This window comes from Taeniopygia guttata, chromosome Z, assembly GCF_048771995.1.
Source record: "Taeniopygia guttata chromosome Z, bTaeGut7.mat, whole genome shotgun sequence".
NCBI lineage: Eukaryota > Metazoa > Chordata > Aves > Passeriformes > Estrildidae > Taeniopygia > Taeniopygia guttata.
Window position 1 is genome coordinate 52,787,249 of NC_133063.1, and position 27,202 is coordinate 52,814,450.

Here is a 27,202-nt window from a genome sequence, read left to right on the forward strand (position 1 = left end):
GGCTTTATTTGAGATGTCTCTGCTTTTAGGTTCCTCTTAAACCAGAAAGTGCATATTATACTAGAGAAAACCAGCAGAAAGAGCACCAAAAATAGTACCAAATTGTCCTTCAATATTTATTTAATTAAATGAATCTTTATCACATAGGTAAATAAATTTATGGAAATCAATTTTAATACTACTTCCATGATAATGCTCTACAAAATAATTCTCCTTATGCTTTCTGCAAGAAAGGTTTTGAAAACAGCAGTTATTTTTCCTATGGCTTTAGCACTTCTGTTTAAAACACATTCAGACCTACAGAAATCAGGACAGGCAAGAAACAAAATGGTGGTATGTGCCAATGCATTAAACATATCCTAGCCATAAGTATGCCGAAGTGGGGAATGCCATAATTTTCTGGAAAAGCCACTATGCCAAAATGAAAGGCAGCATAACATCATGCTTGGAAACTGTGGAGTTGACAGTTTAGAAGGCAGTGACTCAAAATTTGAACTGCCCATTTTTTGTAAAGAAGGGCAGTATTTATGATATTCAGCCTACATACAGCCTTCAAACAATAAGCATTCTAGGAAATCTACTCAATGGTAGATGGTTCCAATTTCTTCTAAAATAGAAAAATACAAACAAGTTTAAGTTCTTTGTGACTACAAGAGCATTAACAAATTTAAGTGTTAGTCATCAAACTCTAGTGAAGGTTTAGGTGCTTGTCAAAATTTCTAGTATTCTTTCTCATGCCTTATTCTGATATTTTGGACATTTTGTAACATCATTAGGAGTCCATCCATGCAAATCATACCAGCGCCAACACATTTTGGTCTCTGCCATTAGCAGAGAGAAGATGGTTACTCTGTGCTGGTTTTTGTCCAAAAAGGTATTGCCAGTAGTATGTGCTTGTAATTATACCAGGTAGTGAGGGGACACTGTATTACATTCTTGTTGTGGTACAGCTCTTCACAGAGATTGACTAGTGTTGGGTAGCAATAAGATCTTAGTGAATATGTTATAACCACATAAATCTTACCTCCTCCCACTGGTGTATGTATCTAATCAGTCTTGAAAGGCGCAATAAACGTAACAGGCTGAGAATTTTTGTAAATCTCACAATACGAAGCGCTCTTGCCGTCTTGTAAACCTCTGAATCCATTCCTTTTTCTACAATGAGAAAGATATAATCCACTGGTATTGATGAGATGAAGTCAACCACAAACCAGCTTTTTAAGTAATTCATCTTGATGATTTTAGGGTCCAGTATTATTTCAGAGCTGTCTTCATTTACAGTCCCAGTTCTAAAATTCATTATCAAGTCCAATAGAAAAACAGTGTCTGATGCCACATTGAAAATAATCCATGGAGTTGTTGTTTGCTCTGTGAAGAATGTGATTCCGACTGGTATAATGACAAGGTTTCCAACCATCATTATGAGCATGATTAAGTCCCAGTAAAACCTAAGAAGAGAGGAAGAAAGAGAATTGTTGATGTAATGTGATAAAATATTACAAAATAGTCCCTATCATGCCGCAAACTTCACCAACAGATTTTATTATTATAAAGAAATTCTCATTGCTTTAACTCATTCAGCATATTCATAGTCAGTAAAAACACTGTAATTAACACACTTCATTATGTGCCTTTCTTCTCAAAAACTTGCATGTAGAACAAATGCAGTACTATGGCCTATCAGTCCATCGTATATCACCCACTGAAAGGTGGGCATGTGAGGCACTGAGCAGACTTATCCAGACTCCTGTCAAAACCTCTTTGAGCTTTTATATAGATAAAAATGATATCTTGTGCCAGTCAGAAGTGCTTTAGCAAGGCAAGAGTTTTCCTAAGATTTCCGTCCAAATGGAAAGCCAAATACCTAATGGATATATTAAATGTCAGTATCTCTTTTCAAATGTACTGATACGACTACAGTGATGGAATAAAATTACAGGAAGAGGAAAAAAACACTGAAGCAAAAAATAGAAACAATAATTAGATAACATAAAAACCTTCATCCACTTAATTGAACTTTCATGCATTTTTACAGCCTCATAGTCTATATTCTTTCAGAGCTAGCTAAGAAATGTTAGAAAAAATAGCTGCAATTTGCAGAGTGATAGAAAGGGGTACTGCATTTCACCATTTTTGCTCTGGAAGGATCTAAAGGCGTCCCTCTAACGCTGTTAGAATACTAACCATGCTTGATACAATGCGGTGGAGGGGCGGACTCATAGCTCTAGTATCTGTGATGGAAATGCTGAGTAAATGCACCCATTACACAGAATTTCTATCCTGATGGAAGATTTCCAGGGGACAGCCATATATTCCATATTTTAAGCGAATTATGATAATTCCTAAATGTTAAGTAGTCAAAAAAAGCTATTCTTAAGCAGTAAAAGAACTGAAACGGATACTCAAAATTAAGTCTGAACCCAAAGCATAATCTCTTACTCTCCTCAAGAACATGATCTGGTCAAATAAAATTGATTTGGAGAGGTATCAAAACTAACCAACAACCTTGGACTCATCATAGTTTCTAGAAGATTAGAGGCAGCAGTGGCTCCACAACTATCTCTCTGCTCTGTCCCTCTGTCACAATGGGGCCCGTTGCAGGGGACATGTCAAGGGCACACCATCAGCAAAACACTTCAACACTGACTTGCAGGCCACTTCCATCACATTAATACCAGCCTCCTGACATGCAACACACCCTCGTCTTGGTAAAGGTTTATGGCAACCAGCAAAAATAAGAGTTTAACTGGCCATAAAACATTTCAGAATCATGAGCCTTGCATGGAGAATAGCAATTACAGAGATTTCAGAGATTGCTTCTTGTATTATCCAATGATCATAAAATCACTCCTGTGCCATAGGCAGGGACATCTTTCACTAGACCAGGCTCCTCAAGCTCCACCCAGACTGGCTTTAAACACTTCCAGGGATGGGGCACCCACAAAGATTCTCTAGGCAAACTGTGCAGAGCCTCATCAACTTCACAATAAAAATCTTTTTGTAATATCTAATCTAAACCTAATCTAAAGCTGAAGCCATTCCACCTTGTCCTGTCACTACATGCCCTTGATAATAGTCTATCCATCTTTCTTGTAAGCACCCTTCAGGTACTAAAAGGACACACTTAAGTCACACTGAAATCTTTCTTTCTCCAGGCTGAACAATCACAAAGATCTAGCTTTTATAAATTCGCTTTTTTTCATGTCTACCTTGGAAGCAAATACTCCTAAATTTACAGAGTACTCATCAGAGAATATCAATTATTATCTGTAACTGTAAAACATACTAAAGGAAAAGCAGCATAGGATTGAGAATAGCATGAGAATTCCCAGTTTCAAAATGTTTTCTTCCAAGAGACACCTGGAGAGATTAAACTATCATTCGAGAGAAGAGAGAAGTTGGCCATGTACCTCTAATTGGTTTTCAGAAATTCTACTAAACAGGCTATAAAAATTATTCCCTGTGTACCACAATGTGATTTGTGTCTTACACATTTTCAGTCTTGCAGTAAATGTGAACAGTAACTGCTAAAAATGTTCAGTTTAATTCAGACTGTATGTATTTTTGTTCAGCATATGATAGTATTCACCATATCTGGCAAAAATTTCCCAATTTCTCCTGTCTTTTTTAATTCCTGTAATACTTTTCCTAGATTCCTTTTCAGTAATCTGGAATTCCTTTTCACTAATCTGGAATTATCACAAGGAACCACTTAATTCAATACATCACTGCCACTGTGATCTACAAGTAAAATTACCACAAACACTTCTAAAATTCTATCAATCAAAGTATTTCACAAAAGTGCTCTGAGAGAATAAACATCTTGAGGAATCCTTAAAACTAGCAGAAAACAAATAGGAAACAATTACAAGAGGTGTCCTTGTATCTGTAGCTCAATCCTAAGCAAAACACTGCTAACTTTAATTGACCTTTACATTTCTCTAGCACAGTTATGCAACAAAGGCAAACCAAAGCCAAACAACCAGCCACCCAGCTAACTCAGGAGATAATACAGGACCAGGTGTTTTTAACCTACGGTAATCCGCAGTTTAAAGGATCACCATGTATTGTGATTATGCAAAACGCACTGGTGTTCCTGATGCTGAATGTCAGCAAAAGCGGTAGCATCAGGGCTACAATATTGGCTGCTAAGGATTTTTGTATTTTAGCCCACAATACAATATAAACTCATTAGTTAGGAAGAAAAACCCTTATTATTTTTCATTTAGAAATTACTCAGACATTTTCTTTTAGGAAAATGTTTCCAAATACTATTCTGTTGGCAATGTTTTATTTTATCCCAGGTGAGAAAAACTAGATACAACTGCCTGTATTGTCCTTCCATGACCTGTGCAGAAAAAGCAATACAATGACTTCCTCGCCTATGGTTGAGAACATCCATTTTACATTCATGTAAAAAAGAGGAAGCTGTAAAGCCCCACAACACAGCGCAAGGAGCTGCCATTGGCACTCTGAGATAGCGCTTTGTTTCAAACTACTTTTAGGATTTTTTTGTTCTTACTTCCCCTACCCCAGTGAGGATGGTTATGAATCTACAATTTACAATCTCAAGAGTTCCACATTTATGAAAGCTGTTATAAAATATTGATGAAGAGCAAGGAAAAGGTAGGCTTATGACTCAAAATTTTTGAGAATCAGGAAAAAAAACAGGAGTTTGGGGGTAATTAGATCTTCCAAAACTCAGAATGCGAAGCAAAAACTGATCTTAGCCCCACAGCAAAGAGCTTATTGCTCTTATTAGCTGAAGCTAACTCAGTGATGCTACTACCAGATGCCATTAACAGAGGGTGCAGAGGGCATCACTGCACTGCACTGAACTATTCCTGAAGCCTTTTAAATGCTTCTAAATATCTCAGAGGCATAATACCTGTAGGCAGAAAAAAAAAAAAAAAAAAAAAAAAAAAAAAAAAAGAGCCTTAAAGTATTAAAATATAAACCCCAATCCTGAGGCACATTTTTTCAAAATTTAACAAAAATTATTTTATGGAGAAATATTTTTTAAAAACTCCAACATACTAAATACTACAATGGAATTCTCAAAGTGGATTCATGGGCTTCTTTCCACTCATAATTTACTTACCATATATTTTTAAATTACAGTAACAGCAGTGTTTTTTGAGCTCTGGAATATGGTGCTGAAGTGTTGGTGTTTTCTTCACTGCCCCAGGCTGTCCTGGATAGGATGAACAGCCTGCTCAAAATGAGTGCCTATCCAAGCAGTGAGAAAGAGTTACTTAGCATTAATTAATCACTGTTTGTATTAAGCTTAATAACGTAAGATGCTATGAATTCTAACAGGCATTTTATTTTCCAACTTATATCTCCAAGCCAGAGAAAACTGAGTCTTAAGGAAAGAAATTTCATCTCTGAATTAATTAGCTGCATAATTTGCTGTGCATACAAATTCAGATTTGCTTGCCTTATTATTTCCTTTTTCTGCCCACCAACAGCAGAGTCTCAATTTCCTTGAATCAGCGTAGTTTGAGATTATCCTTACGGCACACACAGACTGCACCAGCAGAAGTTGTCAGTGGCCTCACAAACTGCACAGCAGAGCTAGCAGAGTCTCTCAGGCACTGAGTGGTGTGAATAGATGCTGCAGGGCAGTCAGGGCTTTGCTTAAGTTTACATTTTCTTAGTTTCAAGAAAGACTGTAAAAATTCTGATCTTTTATTAAAAAGGAGTAAATCATATCAGTAAAACTTCAGGAAATTCAGTCTAAACACTGAAAATAAATACTCATCCACATTACAAACTGGAAGGCCATTGGAAAAGATACTAGCTCAGATTGTTTGTAAAGTCCCTCTGAAGCAAAATGTAATGCATCACTGATTAGGTTTTCCGATCTCAGATGCAACACAATTTCACTATACAGATTCAGAGAATCAAGACCAGTAAAAAAATTTCACATGCTTTCCTAGAAAACTTGCTTCTTCTTTAGCTAAACATTATGATTGACTAGCAGATGCTCAGTGAAATCAACACTGACTTTCCTTTTTGCTTTGTTTGGTTCTGTTTTGTTTTGTTTTTTTTTTTTTTAATCTCACCCTCAAACACAGCTTTATTTCCTTTGCTTTCATAGATCACTGGTTCACCTAACAGAGAAATCAATGTCCTATATAAAACAGAACAATTTTAGCAGAAAAACCAGTAATTTTAAATTTCATGTTAGCGAACATTAAACTTGGTATTATTCATATTAGAATTTCATTCTCACAGGACATGCTATTTTCCTCAGGTTGTGCAACTCTATTATTCTCCTAAGAGGTAACAAAGCTAGATGCCTGAAAACATCTGCAAAACACAGATAATTACTGGCACGTGTTGAAGAACAGGAGAATGAAGATGGGAGTGTTTTCTGCAGAGGAACTAATTCTTTTAATGATTGCACAGGTGTCTGTGCCTAAAAACTTTCTGAAAAATCACCACTATTTTTTTTTTACAACCTTAAAATGAGGGTATCCTCTTCCGCCCCGTTATCCATTTTCTTTCTGCCCATCTGTTTCTCTCTTACAAATATGCACATCTAGATAAAAACAAGCTTCTCTGGGAAAAAGGCATACAAATAAAATAATAAATTCATTCTATTTATTGAGAATTACAGCATTCAACATTCTCCATAGAGCAAACTGTTTAAATGTTGCCAATCCATACTTGATTGCTTCAGTGATTTTGGGTCAGCAGCAATTTTTTTTTTATTTTAATATTTCCAAACTTAGAATTTACTGTATTCTATCTCTGTGACCATATTAATACAAAGGCATTAAAATTACTAGTGGAGTGCCACTATTTTGTGATGGCCTGTTTTGCAGGAGCAAACAGGTCACCTCTATAACTGTGTCATCCTTCTGCATGGATAAAGCTTTCCTCATCTGCATATAACTCATTTTGCAAAGCTTTAGGAAGAAAAAACTCTGGGGTTAGTATTTTGATTTGCTTTTAAAGAATGAACTGTTCTCCTGAAATTATCAATTTAGATTTTTTAGGCTACTCTTTTTTCCACCTTGACAACTTGAAGTTTATATTAAGTAAATACAAACAAGGAAATGTTGCAAGGCTGAAATAAAATCTCTTTTGTGGCTCACCTCTCTTGATTGAAAAGCACACACACTATAGTAGAATTCTAACAGTGTGTCCTACACACCCAGTGGTGATGCTGAAGGACAGAAATATTACTAAGTGACACTTTCTCAGGTGAAAATTTCATCAGCATTTGCTATTCTTTTTTAATTCACACCACTAGCTTAACGTTCATTGACTTAGCAAAATAACCTGCTAGAGCAGCAGCAGAAAGACTTTCTCTACGTGTCTGAGACTGGTCAGTCTGGGATGAGGCAGAGGCTGATGTTCTGAAAACTGTGTTTCCCTGGTTGAAATACAAGCAGTGCTAGTCTTGGGAATCTTCCAGCTAAATGGCTTCATTCTGATGGAGACTAAAAGCAATTAAAAAAATAACCTAATAAGGAAGTTTTCAGACCACCAGAAATCTTAATTTGATTTCAGAACAATACTGGTTTCCATTACTACAAGGTTAGCCATATATACTTAAGAGATCCAATGCATGTCCCTTGCTGTTTGGTTTTTTGTTGTTTTTTTTTTTTTTAATGTTGATACAATTTCCTACCTCAAAAGATATTACAGAAGTTCAGTAATACTAAGTCTTCTTTTCTATATAACCACAGAGTGTATCTAAAATTAAAAACTTCCACAATTTCAAAAAGATTTCATTATTTTTATCTCTTTAAACCCACTTAGCAGTGGCAATCTGCAATTTGTTGCTCAGTTGTGATTTTATACACAAGGCAGATGATTAGATAAATGCAGCTCTCAGGGGAGCTGATCAGAGCCCAGTGAAGCCAATGAACAGCAATTTACTACTTTGAAAAGTCTTTGGTTACATAGTTTGGCTAGGTTTAAAGCTTGAGTGCTTTGAGTACTAGAAAACAAAATCACAGTACTGACCATGGAATGATACTACAAAACTACATAATTTCCACTTTTTAAATTTTATTTATTTATTTATTTATTTATTTATTTATTTATTTATTTATTTATTTTTATATAATGTATGCATGTATGTACCTTTACAGTATATTTTTAATTAATATTTAACCAGTGGAGATTTCATCAAAAGATAATTTGGTTCTTGCTATGCATTAAATAGCTTCCATCTGAAGTTTCCATAGTATTTTATATGCAATAACAAATCCAGTGTCTGACTTCTGAGAAATAAAGGTACAATAAGGAGAAATAACTGCACTTACTGCATTCAACAGGAGAGGACAGAAATGACATAGAGAAATTTCTATATTATTTTAAAATTATACTGTTAGTTTTTAGTCAATAATCCCCTACTGCTTGAATACCACTGGTATTTGCAGTTGCTTTTCCTCCACAGAAATTTATTAAACTACAGTAGAAAGAATTAAATCCTGACTTCCACATAACTTTGGGCAGGATCACTGTCAATTGAGCTCTGATAATGCTTTTGCTCTCCCTCGTTTTTACACAACTCCTTTCTAAGCATCTTGATCTAGTAGGTTGCACCCCCACCCATGGCAGGGGGGTTGAAACAACCTAAGTTTTCAGGTCCCTTCCAAGCCCGGCCATTCTATGATTCTAAAATTCTTCAGCCCCACTCTTCATTAGAAAAATGGGGGTACTGCTCCTGTTCAGATAGCTCCCAGACCATAAAAAGGTGCTGATGAAGAGTCAGGGCTCACAAATACATTTTTTCATAGCAAGTGTTTATTTTGTCTTTGCTCATCTGATCGAAAGGACACATATCACATCATCAAGATTGCTTCTGTGTCAACACATGTCACAGCACAAGCACTACAGCTTCCTGCAATCCACCCTCTCACACAGGCTATTAGGCCACTGCTCTTAGAATTAGGCAACATTTGTGTAGGGGCTGTAACTGATTTGTTTCAGTTTGATATTATCAGCCCTTAAACCAACTGAAAAGTGCCACTTACTGGTTATCTAAGTGTCACCTATTTTATGTAGTGGATCGCTGTAAAATATGCATTCACATTCTCAAATTAGAAATGACCACTTTAAAGGCATGAAAAAAAGCATGAAAGAGACAGATCTAAAAATATTTCAGCTGCAAAATGATCTTGTATCTCATGTTGGAACACTTGCATTAATTAAGAATTTTGTAGTGACAGTAATTTTAAGAGTGCCATTTAGAAACATGACATTTAGGATGCTTCCATACTAAAAATTCAGAGGCTTAAATTGGAAGAAACCTTCTGTAATTCTTCTCAACAAAGAATCAAGAAGAGGGAGGTAACTTCCTAATGCCCTTCCAAAAATTAGCCAATCAGTATCAACTAATATTTTCCTTTAATAGATTTCTCTTTAACCAATTCAGTCTCTCAATTATCATGTATATATGATAATCAAGTATAATCTTCAAGTTTCTGCTGATAGGGAAAATTCTATTTTCTCTACTTCAGAGAAAGGGATGATAGGGAAGACCTCATTCAGTAGCTATTGATAGATCTCAGGAATAGAGTTTGGTGAGGAGACTGGCCATGACCACCAAATGAGGTAGGACACATAAATTACATAAATTCCTCTAATTAAAAAACCAAAACAAAAAAAAAAAAAAAAACAACAAAAAAAACCAAAACACCAACTTAGGACCATCAACTTAGATTTGACATATATACATATATAACAATTTTATTCTGGTAATCAGAGGTAAAACTTGCATTTTGTGTAGCTGTAAAATGATACAGTACATTTGGAAGAGCAGCTTCAAAGTAGGACTTGGTGTATCATTTCCTGAAAAAGTGCATTGAAGGCAAGAATGGGCACTATTTTCAAACCAAAGGGAAAAAAAGAGCCAGTATTCAAATTTCATGAAGGCAAAAATTAGAGACATGAAAAAGTGTGAAAGAACTATAGATAGACATGAAACAAGGTGATGTACTCCCACATCATAAATGAAAACAAATATACATGACTGAATATTTACAGTTGTTCTATGTATCTACATAGATGTGCAAGATTCTAACGCAAGACTGGGTAATCAAGATTGCATATATATATATATATATACATATCTACATATATATATATATGTATGTATGTATGTATATGTGTGTGTATGTGTGTATGTATTAGTTTAATTATTATTCCCTTTTACAACTATTTATAGCTGACTTTTGGCTACAAAGCCTATGTTTCCTTGAATATAAAAATAAGTACTGAAATTTCAAGCTTTTAAAATCAAACTGAACACTTAAGAATCAGTAAGTTCTTTTATTATAATCCACGAATATCACACTGCAGTAAATAATTTGCATTAAATGGTAATAAATCTAATTTATATCTGTTAAAAATATAATAATACCTTGTTTGTTCTGAAAATAACATCATAAAATGATAAATCCGTGGTCAAATCAAATTTATAATATCATTTTATTTACTTATACTCAATGAAAAATATATAAATATATTTCAGACAATTTTTAGAGAAGCAAAGGAAAGAGAAAGATCAGATTCATGGCAAAGCAACATGGTAAGTAATTACGGTCATGTTACATGCATCGTCCTTTTAAAAAACAACTGAATACCTAGAGCTTTCATCAACACCTGAGAACATCCATTGGATTTCCTCATCCATCTGTAGGCAGCTGAGCTCAGGATCTCCCACACCTCAGGGAGCTCACTTTCCCCAAGCCATATGGTGCCTCCTGAAGCGAGGTACGCTGCTGACATGCTCTCTCTCCCCAAACAAATATAAACTAGAGCAGGAACAAAATCCTTTTCCCAAGGAAGGCAATGACGAGACAGGACAGGCATTCTCATCTCCTCATTCCAAAGCAAAACAAATATGAAAGCTGATATTGTTATTGGAAGTGTATATACCAAAAGTGCTATACAAAGTCAATGCACAGGTTCAAGTCCTCTTCAGCAGAGGAAGAAAATTATTCTGCAGTTTAAACATCCATGCTGAACAATTTTAATTCCTAAGCAGATATTAGGTAAACTCAAACACACTAAAAGTTGCAAGATTATGGAATTGTTATTTTAATAATTTTATTAACTGAACTAATATAGATTTATCTAAAATATCAACTAATTGAAAATACAGTGTGCACAACATGTAAGAAGTGAAAGGAGTAATCTTTCACAAGCTTGATAATACCTTTCCCCATGTATGTTTATTAACACTTTTTTACAGGGGGATGCACTCCACTTTTCTAATTACACAGTCTGTATTCATATCTCTCTGCTAGCCATTTGCCTTCCAGAGTATTTAAGCAGATACAATGTTAATTTTAACATTTCTTCAAGATTTCCCAATTTGCATACTGCACATCCCGGTGTTACCATCCTTTTGACAGCATAGCGCTCTGCCTGCATTGCCAAAACAAATCAGCGCATTATGCAGCTAGACAGAGCAGTGATCAGATAGACCTGATATTCAGTTGTTTAAAACTAACAGGAAAACCCAGAAGAGCAAGCAAAGTAAAGAAGAAAGAGCATACATTATGCTCAGAGATGCTCCAGTTACCAGCCTAAGTAACTGAGACCTTGTCAGCTCTGCCTCTGTTCCCCTCCTTGACTTTTCGTGCTGCTCACCCTCTAAAGCTCCAGAAAGCTCCACACAAGCTGGGCTGAGCACAGCCTCATATGCGGCTGCTGCAAGCAGCTCAGCCAAGAGTGGAGGTTTGGAATACAAACCAGATTTCTGGGGATGTAAAATCCATCTCTGACATTTATGAACATATGAACATTGGTCAGTGTAAGGGAATGCATTTGCTGAATGGTCCTTTTGCAGTTTAATCCAGTATAAGGAAACAAAGAGGGTTTTTTTTCAATGACATAACCTCAGTTATTCTTAAAAAAAGGAAACAATTGAATTCCTTCCAAAAATCTCAAACCAGCATATGTGAACTTAATATTTGAATAGTTCTGTGATTTGCAAAACAGGAGATAGCCCACAATATCAAGGACCAGGAGATGCCTTTACATGAACTGATGCTTTTTCTCCATCCAGCACACCTTTACCAGCAGTACAGGAGGCAATTTCCATTGCTTGCTTGCAATTAAACATTAGGGTTTATTACATTTTATCACATATATATGCAATAATGACACACATGATAGAGATCCTAAAACTAGTATATATTAAATTTACTAACTATGTGTAAAAATATTTACATGCTGTCTTTATTCATTTTTGTAAGAGAGCAAGCCACTTTAGGAATCAGAATAATTATCAGTTTGCAGACTGAAAAATTAAAGATTGCTAAAGATATTAGGATTTGAAAATTTACTCAAACTTAACTACAGGCTTTGTTATATACCTCACCTATAAATATTTATCAGAAAAAATATAAAAGGGAATTATTTAATAATCTGCTTCTCTACTTTATATTTTCGTGGAGTGACTTTGACAGAGGCTTTGAAGTCTCTTCATGCCAAAATTCTTTCTCCCGTCTTCAGGTTCAAACAAAACAGTCTGTATTCCTGAACATTGGGCTGGTCTTGACATCAGACACCCACTGCAGGTTAGGGGTTGCAGGGGGAAGTGTTTGCGCTCAAATAAAGTTTCCTGTAATTGTAGCCACTGATAAGCAGCTCTAAAATAAGCACTCAAAGAAACTTTGGTCAGGGACCCATGACCTGAACTATAAACAGCCGCAAAAATACCAAGGAAGCTCTTTATTTCCATACTGATAGACGACTCTTGTTTTGACACAGCAAAACAAAATGAGCTGCTCTTTCTGTGGTGAATAAAACACCAGATGTCTGTCCTTATCTTCCATCCATATTCACTCAAAATGCAGTTGCCTAAATATAATAAATAGGTTTCTGCCTTTCAGCAAATGAAAACGTTTTACTTTGGAGATCTCATAAGAGGTTTTAGCCACAAGCCAATATTCCTCAGAAAGACAAAATCTAATTTAGCCAAATATTTATGTTTCATTTTTTGGAGGACAGTGAGTTATGAACTAATCAAATGTGTTTAAACTAAAGATATGTAATAATTAGAACTGCCAAATAGGTATTAATAATTTATTGGTGGAGAACACCAAGAAATTGAGAGTGAAAAATTAAGAGAGCTTTTCCTCATAATTGTAGAATATGCATTGATCTGTAAATTGCATATCAAAATATATAATACAGCAAAAATGGAAGCTGAAACATATTTGCATTATTCTGACATGCTAGCGCTGCAAAATGCACAACACGCATGGGCAACATTTTTTAAAAATCAGGTTTGCCATTTTGGGCTTCTTGTGACTGGAATTCTGAAAGATGTTCAGGCATGGAGTCCAGATGCTTACAAGTATCTAGCTCCTGAAATTCAAAGATAGATGGGCTCCTGACTTCCATTTCAGATCTTCATCTAACATCCTATGGATTTGCACATTGTGCAGAGCACTGGGTAAAACTGACACTTTCAAAGCCGCTCCAGAAATGGAAAAATTTGTACTGGAAACATGAAACCAAGTTAAATACCATATTCCATTTGCTCATTTTGCCAGTGGCACAAAATCAGTATGCATATTCAACGCAGACGAACTGCTATTCAGTGACACTTAACGGAATCACGAGTCACCAGCCCCAGCAGGAACATCTGCCACCATTTTAGGCAGATTCATGGTACCTGCATTCCCAGGCTACACAGCTAGCTCTCCTTCCCTGAAGCAAATCTGAACTCTGTCGTGCTATGAGGAACAAGTGTGGGAGTGGAAGTTCACTGCAGCTCTCCCATCCATTCCACAGAAAGATAAATTCGGTCTAGCCTGTGGAGAATGAAGAAGTTGGCTGCAGCTTAGAAACTACAGAAACAGCCATAGTCACATCAAGCAGTGCTCAAACAGTCCTGGGGAAAGAGGGGGATGGTGGCAGAAATTGCTGAATAACACTGACTGATTGTATAATAATGACGGAGTATTCCTCAAACCTGATTTAAGGAGAATCATCTCCTGACAAAAGAAAATTTGTGCGCTTGTGAACGACAGAGCACAACATTTGGGTGGACTACAGAAAATCTAACTTTAGGAAAAAAGACTAGAGAATAGCTTAAAGTTAAACAGGGAATTTTAAACTCATAGTCCATGCCTTTAAATAGAAATGTAGAACCAGAGACATTTAACTGGATTCACTCAAAATTTGTGTTGATAAATAATATGTATATTAAATATACAAATACTATGTATATGAAATAATAGAATTATTACATAGTGGATTTATTTTTTTTCAATACAAAAACCTTGAAATTGTTTTTGGACTTCTTTTTCCATTACAGAGAAATGAACCATCATAATAAATTCATTACTTCAATAAATAAACAGTTAGAACATGTACAAATCCGACTGAACTTTTCAACACCCAGCAGTATAACACTGGATTTAATATTCTGTTCCAAATTTCAAAACCACATTTAATTTAGCACAAACAAGTATTTCATATAATCCTGGCAGAATGCATGCAATTAAAAGTCTGTTTGGTCATGTGGGCACCTCATGCTTAGGTTACTCATCTCTCACTTTTCCCACACATTCAACGTCTACTGCTTAATAAGCCATCGGATTTCAGACATTTTCAATTCTGACCCTTTTTAAACGCCCTGATAGATTGCCTACCATCTGGCAGTGCTTACTCTTGGTACCACACTTCCTCTGCATTACAAAACTGTGCTTCTGATAATTATATCTTTAATGTGGTAGATGTATGCAAGACTTGAATTCCCATGCTGGCAATACACAAGCTGAAGGGACAATTTCAGTGAAGTGCCTGTGTAACAGTGTATGGTAACAGTATGTTCGACCACATCACGCTGCAATTCTCAACAGAAACATGCTAACCTGTCCGAGTCAAGGGAAATGGAAAATATACATGAAGATTTTTTTTTTCTTTAATTACTACAAAGCATTTTAAAAACTGCAAGAGGCTGTGAAAATACCTAATTAGTTTGAACAAACAGCTCAGTATCTTCCAGCTAACAGACTGAGTAAGAATGGAAAACTACACAGCAGAATAAACAAATTTTTAAAATATAAAATCAGTGCATTATTTCCATTTCTTTAAAGGAATGCATTATATCTTCAGAAAGAGATGTAGGAGGACAAAGAGAAGACAGAATGAGGGGGAAAAGGAAGTTGTTTCTAAAAAATACTCTTTCAGGGACTACATCCAGGTGCTCCTAGGAACTTTTGAATGCAAATTCCCTATAGCATGATTTCACTAACTGAAAATTAGACCATAAGAAATACTATAAATAAAAGAAAAAGCAGGATTCAGTACTTAGGCAGTCATCTACATAAGAGCTTCCATGAACACTGGATACACGGCTCTAAAAAACAGCTCTTAAGAGCACTTGGTAAAGTGGGTATATGAGAAAGGTACCCAATTAACGACTGAAGTTAGAGGTATATACTTGATTTATTTTGCTTCTTTTGTTTTGTTTCCAAGTTTCAATCTACCAGACTAATCCTGAGCTGGAAAAGCAATTCTTTTTGTTACCACCAGGCTTGTCTGACACTAAAGGCAAGGTAAACCAGAGTGACAGACAAGCCTGGCTCTTACCTTCCCTGAAAAATCAAGTGCAAATAAGCCCATATGCAGCTGTCCCAAGGATCCTGTAGCCCTAGATGTGTTTGGGGAATCCAGAGGCTTGGAAGCATCTACTGCCAGGCAGTAATAAGATGTTTAGGGAGTAGTAGCACATGCTACAGGTTTCACAGCAATTTCTCTGCCAGACCTAAATAGTAAGCCCTCCTGGAATGAACAACCAGACGGAAATCACTTAAGAGCCTGATGGAAAACCTCTAACTAACCGTGTGAAAGCTTGATTGCATCTCTGTGGTTCTGCAGCCATGCTTTTATTCCATCTCCACGGTAGAGCCGGATATATCTTACTCTATGTATCTTATAAAAGTTTTTTGTATTTTCCACAGCTTTTCCCTAGAAAAAGATAGACCATTATTGGGGTCTCACTACATATTACTCTAAATTTATGCAATCCATCTATCTGCATTAAGGTCAGATCATTTCATCAACACACTGTCTACTGCTGCAGTCATGCCATGAAGAGAGATGCTTCTTGGAGGATCTGGTAAGTTAGTGTAAGATGCAACAGAACCAACTAAGGAAACATCAATATTTACACACATTAGGCTACTGATATAAGAGGACAAAAAAACTGGAGACATCTACAGAATTGGAAGATTTGATACTGTGAGGGCACAATTTATTTCTGTGGGACTCTTTATATGGAACTTTAATATAAATGTAAGATTCAGTGATTTTCAGACAAAATATGATGACAAACAGTCGTATCACTTAAAACCTCCCCAGTATTAAAAACGTTTAAAAACCTTCCCAAATTATATATATATATATCGCCTAAAGTAATTTCAAAAAATAAACTCCCTCAAAAAAGATTTTAAAAATATTAGAACCAACATAGCTTTGACTGCAAGCATAAAGCAACCTCTGCTTTTTCAGTTGAAAACCGACTATCTTAATATGAATTTTTAATAAATGTTAACATTTTTAGAGATAGAAACAGTAGCAGTAGCACACTAAATTCCAATAGTGTAGCAAAATATCTATTAAATCACATGCTTAAATAGATAAGATATAAACACAAACAACATTGAAGATAATCACATAAAAATAAAATCCTATTCTTAGCTATATAATGTAACTTAAGTTTTGGGTACTTCACTGGCAAAAATGAAAATGGCTTTGGGGTTAGTTTTGGGTTTTTTAAAATACATAATGGAAACAGTATGCAGCTCTTTTGTAATTAAATGAACGTTTTCTGAACACAGAAAACACAGTTTATTCCAGACTTATTCCAGCTGCATCACACTACATGGCAATAAGATGATTGAAAAATACCATGCAGCTTGCCTGAATCTGTCATCAGATTAAAAGATATTAGTAGAGATTTTATAGAAGCTAAATGACAGTGTCCTTGAGGTAGTACTGACATTGACTCCAGCTGATACAGTTTTTGGTCATTAACATACCTTACTATGTGTCTAGAACAAGCTCTCCAATAATTAGAGCTGAATACACTATGATTTTTAAAATTAAAACATGCCTCTGGGAAAGAATCAGGAAATAGACAGCTAAAGGACTTTCAAGCAATTAACCAGAACTGTACTGTCAGGTTAAAAATTAAACATTGCAAAGTAGGTTAAAAGTTTCCTCTCTATAAAAAAATGTATATTGACATAGAAAACAGTTCTCCTGCTGTTGAGTAAAAGCAAAGGTGAGAATGGATACTTCTTGTTTATCATAAAATTAAGTACATTTCTTTTCAATTTTTCATATTCTACACACATCTATAAAAGTAGGTTTTTTGCTTCTTATAGCTTCAAGTTTTAACTCTCAAAAAAGCTGACAAAGTTTAATTAAATATTACAGTGCCACTGATCTTAAATAGGCAGGCAGAAATGCAGCACTAAAGACTCATACTTTTTAGGTGACCTCTGAATTCATATATCTCTATTTCTGTTACTCCAGGCTGAACAATCAGAAAGTGAGCCACTCAGATTTTGACTTCTTTATATAAACTCCCCAACACACACAAAGAAATCTAAAGTAACTTATCAAATCCTATGAATCTTTCAATTAGCTGTTGTAGTTACCAAACACACAATCAAATCATAAATCTAGACCTTTGTATATTACTCAATGCTTTTACACAGTATTCCAACTCACAGTTGCCTTCATATACCCAAGTATGAGAAACTTAGGATGAAGAAAAAACTTTTACTGACTCAATTACAAGCATCAGTTTTTTTGATGTGCTAACAAATGAAGTCACAGTACACATTACATTTAAAAATTTGTTGACCTGCTAAAATAATCAATTGGAATACCAGAATCAGTACATTTTTTAAAGACTCACATATAACGTCCCCCTAAACATCATCTTTGACTTACATATTACAGAATTATTCATGGGAATTCTGTAACATTTGTATTTATTTTATTTTGTTGTGGTTTCTTTCTAAACTTATCTCAAAATCATGATGAACATACTTGCCTTTGCATAGGTTGTGTAGAAAGTGAACATTGTAAAATAAGCATCTTGCAGGAAAAATATGTACTTTTGCGCATATTCCTATGTGCTGCCAATGATCTTCAAAATATCCCAAGTTAAATTAAAAGTAACTCAGAGAACTGAGGAATTGAGTTACACTTGTTCAGCTCTTTCTCTCCCCTAAACTTTATTTAATGTTCAAGTAAGTAACATGACAAGAGTGTGAAAGAAAATGCAGTGAATAGACTGTTATTCCAGAACTAGAATGAACATAATGAAAACTGGCAAATGTTCAACATATAAGTGAGCTCAAACTAAGCATTAGTATTCTACATATCCAGAGACAGAAGGATGTCTTACTAATAAAATTAATCACATTGCTCGAACAAACAGGGGCATACGGCTTCCCACATGCCCTAGCAGTCTGGAAGGCGGGCGGCTGCTGCACCCACTTTGGGTGGACTCCACTGCCTTGCTTTAGTAGCTCTTGAAGAAAATCTCAAAGCAGACAAAAGTACACGGCCCTCATGAGTCAAAAAGTATGAAATGCACCTCTCTATCCCCATTTTCTCTCACATATCCCTGTTTACCACTGGTACAAAAGGAAGTCAGTAGATATTTTTAGTCAACTAGACTTCGTAACAGATGAATCCATGATAACCACTGATGAAAAATTATTCAGTTCAAAAAATTCATAGGAAATTGAGATGAAAAACAGCCTAATGCATTTCTGGCCTATATTTCACATCAGAACAGTTCCAATAGAATATTTTGTTGCTTATTTTTGGTCCTGCCTCCTAAACATCTAATTTACATACTTGTTGCTGCAATTTCATTCCATTACTTTGATGTACTTCTTTCCTCTTTTTAACATCCATTTATGCATTTGAGAATCATTACTGTATTTTTGTTCAGCCTGCCTTTATGAGAGTTGCATTCTACCTGGGGAAATATTATGAAGGCAATACACAACTTGATGTTATGAGGGAATTTTCAAACATTATAAAGATTAGGTTAATGCTACAATTCTGCCATTTTATTTTTTAGGTCATTTACAGAAGCAAAGGGCAAAAATTGTTGGAATGCAGCAAATAAAACCCAAGTACCATTAATAATCTTTTTAATATTAATGGTTCTCCATGTTCAGTCAAATGTAAGGACTGAACATCTAGCAACATTTTGTGTCCATTGCATATAGCATTACCTTCCAACTCTACTCCTCTATATAAACCTAAGTATGTAACAGCTCACAAAAACATAAATCTCATTAGCTTCAAGAGAGACATTAAAAACATGTGACAAAAGAGAAGCACAGAGTGCTTATCTTAAGCTTCTTAAGACACAACTTAAGATAGGTATAACACGTAGAGTGAAGACTGATCCCAAAAAGCAAGTTTTAAAACAGTGCATGCATGAATTTTAGAAACATGATTGTAAGCTGCATATATAACATGCACAGTCTATCATGTTAGGGCGACTTCTGGTGGTCAAATACAGGTCCAAAAGATAGGTGAAAATGAACAAGAATATCAATTCATAATGCAAATATAAATTCAAATGTTTAAAAAAAAATTAATTTAAAAAATCATGAGGCACACTAAACCATGGCAATTTTGACTTACAGTTGGGCACACACTTCCTTGAAAATTGAAGCTGTACATGTGTATGACAACATGGATGGGTTGCATAAAGCTGCACAATATAACAGAATGTTTTGTAACAGCAAAATAAGCCAATTCTTCTGTAACTACCCAGACATACATATGCAAATATTTTGTTTGTTGCCCTGACTAAACCCTTTGAAATCTGGCATTAAATTACTTACAAGGTATTACCAATAAGGCCTTCAGTGATTTATAAAGATTTTCATGGTAAACCTCAAACATTCACATGATGCCTTAAATGTGTAAACAAAAAGATTTTGAAACTGGAACGGCACACAAGCTAAAAAAATCTAGCAAACCTTTACTCACTACACTCTTAAATTTTCTGTTCCAGTTTTAGAAATAATTCTGCTTTTACTTTACTGTTATCATTAAAATAAGGCTTTGAATTTCTTGGATAATGAAAAGTTACTCAGAGAGATAAAATACCAATTTTTTTTTCTTAGTATTGCAAATTAGTCTATACTTTATATTATTTACAGAGGGAAAAAAGACCTTCAGCACTGCCTGCGCTGCACCTCTTTACCTGCTACTCTGACTGACAATGCCGCATCATAGTCTTACTTCATCTTGAAGCCAGTTAAAATTTTTGTCCTCACTTCCAGACAAAGGCTGCTCCCAAACATCAAGCTGACTGTAACCATCAGAGTGTGAAGGCTACATTTACGCACACACGCATTATTTCCACTCAGTCTGTCTCATACATTGCTATTTCTGCAACTCTGTAGCAACTGTGTTTTCTTTATAGATTGCTGACTACAGATGCCCTAGCCAATGTGGTAATAAACCCAAGATTTCCTTGACAGAGTGAGTTTCTCAGTGGGGAGGGAGGGAGGGAGGGAGATGACACAGGGCTGGATGAGCAGCCCAGGCACGTGCAAGGCAGCCCTCTGAACATTAGAGAAACTCTTTACATACCAAAGGACATGGAGTAATTAATCATCTAAAAATCAGTCATGTACACTTCCATTAATACCAGAAGGCCTTAACAAATAAAAGTCATCCAAAGCCCATGCCCACCACTAATCTCCTATTAAAAAAACTACACATGTGGCAGCAGCAGAACCATGCAGCTGCTCCCATCTCCTGTCAGCTTTGTCCTGCTCTCATCCAGTGGCTGCAAGGCCACAGGGCTGGATGAAGCTCTCCAGTGAAGGCTCATTCTTCCACCTATGAGAATGGACAGCTGAAGGCACTCAGTATCTCACAGAACACACACAGGACTTCAGCAAACTATGGCTGATAAATTCACTTTTGTTACTCATGCACAGAATTGTTGTCCAGCTTTAGAGATATAGTAATCACGGTGGGAGAGTGATAAACAGAGGCCTTGTGCTGGGTTTGATGTGCGTTAGGTGCAGTGTTTATATAACAGCTTCCAAATTACACATTAACCTCAGAAGACTGGGAAAAGACAACTAGGATCAAAATATTCCCCTTGTGGAAAAATTACGTAATACTTATTGAATTTAATCCTCCAAGGGTGTATCTGCCCAAAGAAGAGACAATTCTTCCCTGAAACACTGCAAGATGGAGAGCATCTAAAGACCAAGCCCCACAAGGCTGCAAGTAACCAATTTACAGAGCACTGAGTTTAGAGACAGGTTCCACATTCTGTTCATACCAAAACAAGGGGCAGGAGGGCACCAAGATACTGCCCACTCCTCCAAACATCACAATAAAATACCATTTGGTGTAGATGAGTATACTTCAAAAAAACATGAGAATGAAATCAAGAAATATAACCAAATACATCAAACTATTCCAGGAAATGCATACAAGCATGCAGAGCTAGGGAAAAAACAAAAAAGTCCACAGAAGCCTATACCAGAATTTTCCCACATTTTACATGGTTAACCCAGTATTTTCCTAGGTGTGTCTACATTTAAAGTTTACTGGGATGTCTATTTTCATAGCTGCCACAAATACCGTAATAAGAGCTGCATTTACAAATGCATAATATATCTTCTCAATTGGATACCATAAAATACTCAGCTTTTTACTTTTTTATTCTTATTTTAGTAGAAAATTTAGTTCTTTCCTCTGATGGAAAGAACATCAACACAGCAGCATGGGAATACCTGTGTCTTTTTGGATGCTTTAAGGCTTATCTACACATAAGCATTACATTGCTACAAATAACATGCAAAAATTAATCAAAGCAACTCCATCCTTATACCTGAATTCATTCTGGTACAAAGTGACTGTTAGATGGCACTTAAAAGTCCTGTTGCAATTCCCAAATAAAGTCAATATACTGTATAGTACAACTCTTTCACGCATTTTGCACTGCCACCCAAAAACCACTTACTCTAATAAAATAAAAACTTTAAAAAAAAAAACCAACTGAAAATACCAGATAATTTAAGAATATGCAGACAACAGGCCTGAACAGGATGCAGTGTTGTTTACTCCTATTAAAAAAAATGGGAAACATATGCTATGATCTCTAAACCTTCCCACTCGAAGAATTGGAAGACATTTCTGTAATGAAATAGAATTAACATGCTCATCACCTATTTCACAGAACAGCTTAAAAAGTTACATGCTGTAAAATATGATAAATAAGCTCCTATTGCCCAAAATATTATTTGGGTCTGCACCTCACTCTGAAACCAAGTTTACAACAGAACAAGGAAACTATTTGCGAGAATAACCTCATTAATTTCAACAGAATCCTCATGTGAATAAAGTTACTCATGCACACACACAGATAAGGATGAAGCTATCAGACCCCCCCAGTCCCTTATGCATGCTACCACAGCACCAGATGTGACCTGCTACGTTCCTCTCTAGCTGGTAGAAAGGGAGTGGGTAGGTGCTTGGCTCTCTCTCTCCACTTAATGCACCTGCTAATGCAGCTGAGCTGACATACAAGGGGGTGAACAGGTACCCCAGGAGAAGGATGAGTACAGTTTATTGAGTTCAGGGAACCAGGAAAAAAAGTAGGGATTTGAAGCATGACTTCAAGTCATAACTGAGTACTGCCATGCTCCTCCACTCCTGTAGCTGTACTGCTCTCAGGTTCAGCTGCAAGGGGCTAGCACAGCTCATTTTGAAACGCCTCATTCCAAACAGTCCCACAGAAAATTGGACTTTGAAAATATTTCCTCCTCTTCTCACTGAAAGAATGTTCTGTTTAACCCAGTTCTTTCTTAGAAGATCCATGTAACTATTGAACATTCTGGATTTTCTTTTTTCAAACACGGTCTCTGGTGCAATTCACTTATCATATAGACGCAGGTTGTTCAATTCAAGCTGTTGATTAAATATGCTTAACGACATTGATAGTTCCTCAAAAAATATCATAGAGAGTGTTACATTTATAAAGGCATACAGCCAGCTGGCATAGTACAGAATGAAATAATCTTACACTTTAAATGTATTTTTAAAGGGAACTATAACTTCTTGGGCATTTATTTGCTCTGTTTTCTGTATGAATATTCCAGTCCTGCATCCATGCATCCTACTGTGAAAGCAATGGTAATTTGCCATCACATTTACCTGTCTACTTATAAAAACACAGTTTTCCACAGATCACCTGAATAAACTTATTTTACTGTAATTCTGACAGAGACGCACTTCCTTCTCGCAACCCCTGGAACAAGTGTTTTACACCGGGTGCTCAGAAAAGGACAGGCGCGTGCGGACGCCGGGATTTTACTGATGCTGATGCAGCTGTGTAACCCCCCGGGCGAGCTCTCATCCCGGCGGAGCAGAGTCGTGTCCGACGGTCCGCGGCGCAGACAGACCGGGACGGCGGGATGCAGAGCCCTAGAGCTCAGCATCCCGCCTCGGGGGCTGCGGGCGGCGCCCCGGGCGGCGCGGGGCCTGCGGGGCCGTCCCGGGTGCAGCACGCTGGAGAGCGCCGGGCCGAGCCCGCGGCAGCCCCGGCCCCACCGCCCGCTCCGGCGCCCGCCGAAGTTTGCGCCGGGAGAAGTGCGAGGCGCCGGGGCCACCCCTCTCCCGCCCGCCGTGAGCCCCGCGCTAACCTGAAGTCGCTGTAGGGGTGGATGATCCAGAACCCCGCAGTTTTAACCCTTTCCTGCTCCTTTTCCACCGCCTTCTGGCTGCCGAACATGCGGAGGGAGAATTTGTTGACCCCCGGCTGCAGCATGGAGGTGAACTGCCGCTGCATGAAGCCGTACTGCCGCCGGGGTCCCTCGGCATCCTCGAAGCCCACCACGGGCTCCTCGCCCCCGCCGCCGTCCACTTTGAAGCACACCGAGTTGCCATGCTCCTTCACGCCGCCGCTGCCGGGGCTGCTCTGGGCTTTCTCCGCCGAGGCCGCCGGCTTGGCTGGGAAGGAGTTAGCGCTGCCATCGTCCCGGCTGCCGGCGGAGGAGCTGCGCTTCCCAGCCTCCATGCTGCGGGGCGGGCGCACCCCAGCCGCGGGAGAGCGCGGGGAAGCCTCGCCGCCGCCGGTGCCCTTCAGCGGCGCGGCTGGGCTGTGCCGCCCGGAGCTGGGCTGGGCTGGGCAAGGCTGGGCAGGGCTGGGCTGGGCTGGGCTGGGCTGGGCTGGGCTGGGCTGAGCTTCGCGCCGCCGCGCCGCCCGGCATCACCAGCGCCGCCGGCTCGGAGCGCGCTCCGCGCAGGGCGGGCACTGCCGCCCCTCGCCCGCCCCCTGCCGGCGGCCCCGCGCCGCCTGACATTGAGCCCGGAGTCCTTGAGGGGCCGCGCCGGGCCGGGGCAGCGCGGGCAGGGACGGGCACAGGGACGCGGCCCCCCGAGCGCCGGGCCCGCGCCCCCGCGGCAGCTCGGGAACACGCGTAGGTGGATGTTTCACCCTGGGCAGAGCAAGGGGCAAGGCGTGGGGTGGTAGCGTGCCTGTGCAGCTCGAGCGAGAAACAGTGGCTGGGAGTAATGCAGTGGGGTGTTTCCACGGGCTCGCCGGTCCCTTGGGAAGCCTCTATTGCTCCGCGTGGAGCAGACGGACTGCGAGAGGGCAAAAGGCGGGGGTCTGCCTGGCCATGGAGTCGAGGGGCGGCACTGGAATTCGCGGAGGCGTTTTGGGTTCGTCCTGCTCAGAGTGCAGTGTGTGTCCGGCACAAGGGACATCGGAGTGTGAGTGAGCAGGGCAGGCCGGCTGTGAGGAGCATTCATTTTCACAGACGAAGCACATCGGTCCCGTTAGACACTCCCGCCAAGCGGCTCTTCCTTGTCCTTCAGCCTTGGGCAGACTGAAAACGGGACACGCGATGTGAGAGATGCTGCGGGCACGGCTGGACCACCCAGGGATGCCGTTCCCGTCGGGAGGGCTGTGCTGCCATGGGCACCTGCCCTTTCTCCCTGAAAGGCATAAAATGGCAGGTGCTCCCGAGTGCGTAGACAACCTTTTTACGTATGCTAAGAGGTGGTTTGGCCTTTGTTTGCATGTCAGTAGGAAACTGGAGTCCACATTTAGTTTGCTCCACTTGACATTTAAGTATATAAGTTTCAATTTAGAAGCCCCTAAAAAGCTGAAAAAGCTGTCAGACAGAAAGGAAACAGTGGGTATTTCTAGTTCCCAGTACTCTATATACACTCAAAGGAAATAAGGTATATATTGCCTTCAGTATCTCTACAGACATTGTCCTAGTGATTGCAGATTGTAATTGGGGAGCTGTGGGGTGAGGAAGGAGCTGAGAGAGCAAATGATAAGCTGTTTACAAACCATGAGCAAGGAGGAGCTTGGTCTCTGCTCTGAAAAATGAAAGATGCTGATACTTATCCCAAAAGCTGTGAGGTTTTTTGGGTTACAGAATGATTAAGAATCAATATCTACAGATACTATTAGGGGACTTCTAGCATTATGTCTGCCTGCAAAAACATATATTACAGCATATACATGTAGGTCCTGGCCTTCCATTTAGAATAGGTTTGACATAGGTTTGTTTTTTACCTATTCTTGACACATTTTTCATTTTGCACTTTAAAAGTAGAGTAGGAAAGAATTAGTAAAGCCTCACAAGCACTGGTATTTTCAATAGCATTTTCCACTTAATTTTTATACGCTTTGTCCTTTACACAACAGATGCTTAAATCTAGGGGAGAAACAGATGTGCAAATCTGCACCCCACCATTTACACAGTGTCAGTATGTAGCATTGTGGAGGATGTAGTTCAAAGTGGGATCTGAGGGCTTTCTTCAGCAAGTGGTCTAACAGAATGTTTATGCCTAGTGCAGTCAAACACACCATGTTCCATTGATGTTAATGACTTTAGTGTGGAAGTGTTAACATCATGCCATTGTGGAAGAAGATGGCAAGTACCAATGCACCAGGATGGGTTGCTGAAGGCTGGGCAGCAGCCAGGATAGGAAGGAATATGCTCATAGAATAATTGGTTGAGGGCTGACATACATAAACATTCCCCACCTGGAGTGACACTTTTCTGTAGGATTTTATCCTAAGACAGTGAAGAGTGTGTGCACAGCTGCAAATGGCTCATACATGGCTGCTGACAGACGAAAACCTCTTGGTGTTTTATCCCCAAATGATGTTCTCATCCTTCCCTCATCCAATGTCTTTCACTATACAATAATTAAAAAGTGGAGAACTGGTACTGTTTTGCAGCTTTTTTAAAGAATTAACTCACATCATATTTGCCAGAAACCTGGAAAGGCAAAGGGTGAAATGTCTAACTCATGCAGTGCTTTCCCTCACACTCAGAGAGCGTACCATATCATGGGCAGAGAAGCAATTGCCATGTCAGTCGAAGAAATGATGCAACGTTAGGATTTCTGCTACTTCTTCATAACTTTTTCCGCGGGACTTTTGCATTCAGTCCTTGACCTGAATGGTCTCTCCCAGCATAACCTAGGAGTGCAACAGCTAGTCATGTACAGGACAAAAATAGACCTGTAGTGGAGTAAATCAGAACAGTGAAATGGAGACATTTACAGCTGAAGTAAGCAGATTCTGATGTACATTTTTTTAATTGGAGAAGCAATAAGCACTGGATTAATGGTGATTGTCCTTCATTTATGGATGAGGAAAATTGTGCACAGCAAGAACATTCAATTTCTTCTTTCATTAAACTTGCTTTCACCTGTATTTAATGTTTGCCAGTATTTATCCTTACTTAGCATGGACTGTAGACCTACCAAAATGACCAACCCTGCCTACCTTCCCCTCTTTTACAACAGAAGAATCTGCAAATGTTCTATTTCCCATGGTGGCATTATATAGATATGACAGGGGTTTGTTCCATCAAAATACCCTGCAACTTAAGAGTTCGTAAAGCAAGAAAATAACCTGCATTACTTGTAACATATGATTTTAACTTTCTTTTCAAACACAGCATATGTCCCTTGGTAAAAATGAGATTTTGATGTTTTCTGCTTCCTGTGATCAAACTTTAGATTTTTGTATTTCTTTCTGTATAGAAGAAATGTATACTTATTGGTATATGTCTGAGTGATATTTGTCCTAAGTATGGCCTAATTTACCATAACAGCTCAATATCTTGCAATTTTTAATAGCGGTCCTGATATGTTATAATGA

At 38.2% G+C, this 27,202-nt stretch overlaps 1 protein-coding gene across 1 annotated transcript in view; it reads right to left on the minus strand.

Annotated features, from left to right (window-relative positions):
* Window positions 1–24,232, minus strand: part of HCN1 (hyperpolarization activated cyclic nucleotide gated potassium channel 1) — a 192,966-nt gene extending 168,734 nt beyond the window's left edge. Inside the window, exons 1-2 of the mRNA XM_030257549.4 lie at window positions 23,712–24,232; window positions 1,025–1,448 (exon numbers count right to left, since the gene is read on the minus strand). Coding sequence (XP_030113409.4) covers window positions 1,025–1,448; window positions 23,712–24,085 — 798 coding nt within the window. The 5' untranslated portion in view covers window positions 24,086–24,232. The remainder of the gene's footprint in view (window positions 1–1,024; window positions 1,449–23,711) is intronic.
* Between the last annotated feature and the right edge of the window lie 2,970 nt (window positions 24,233–27,202).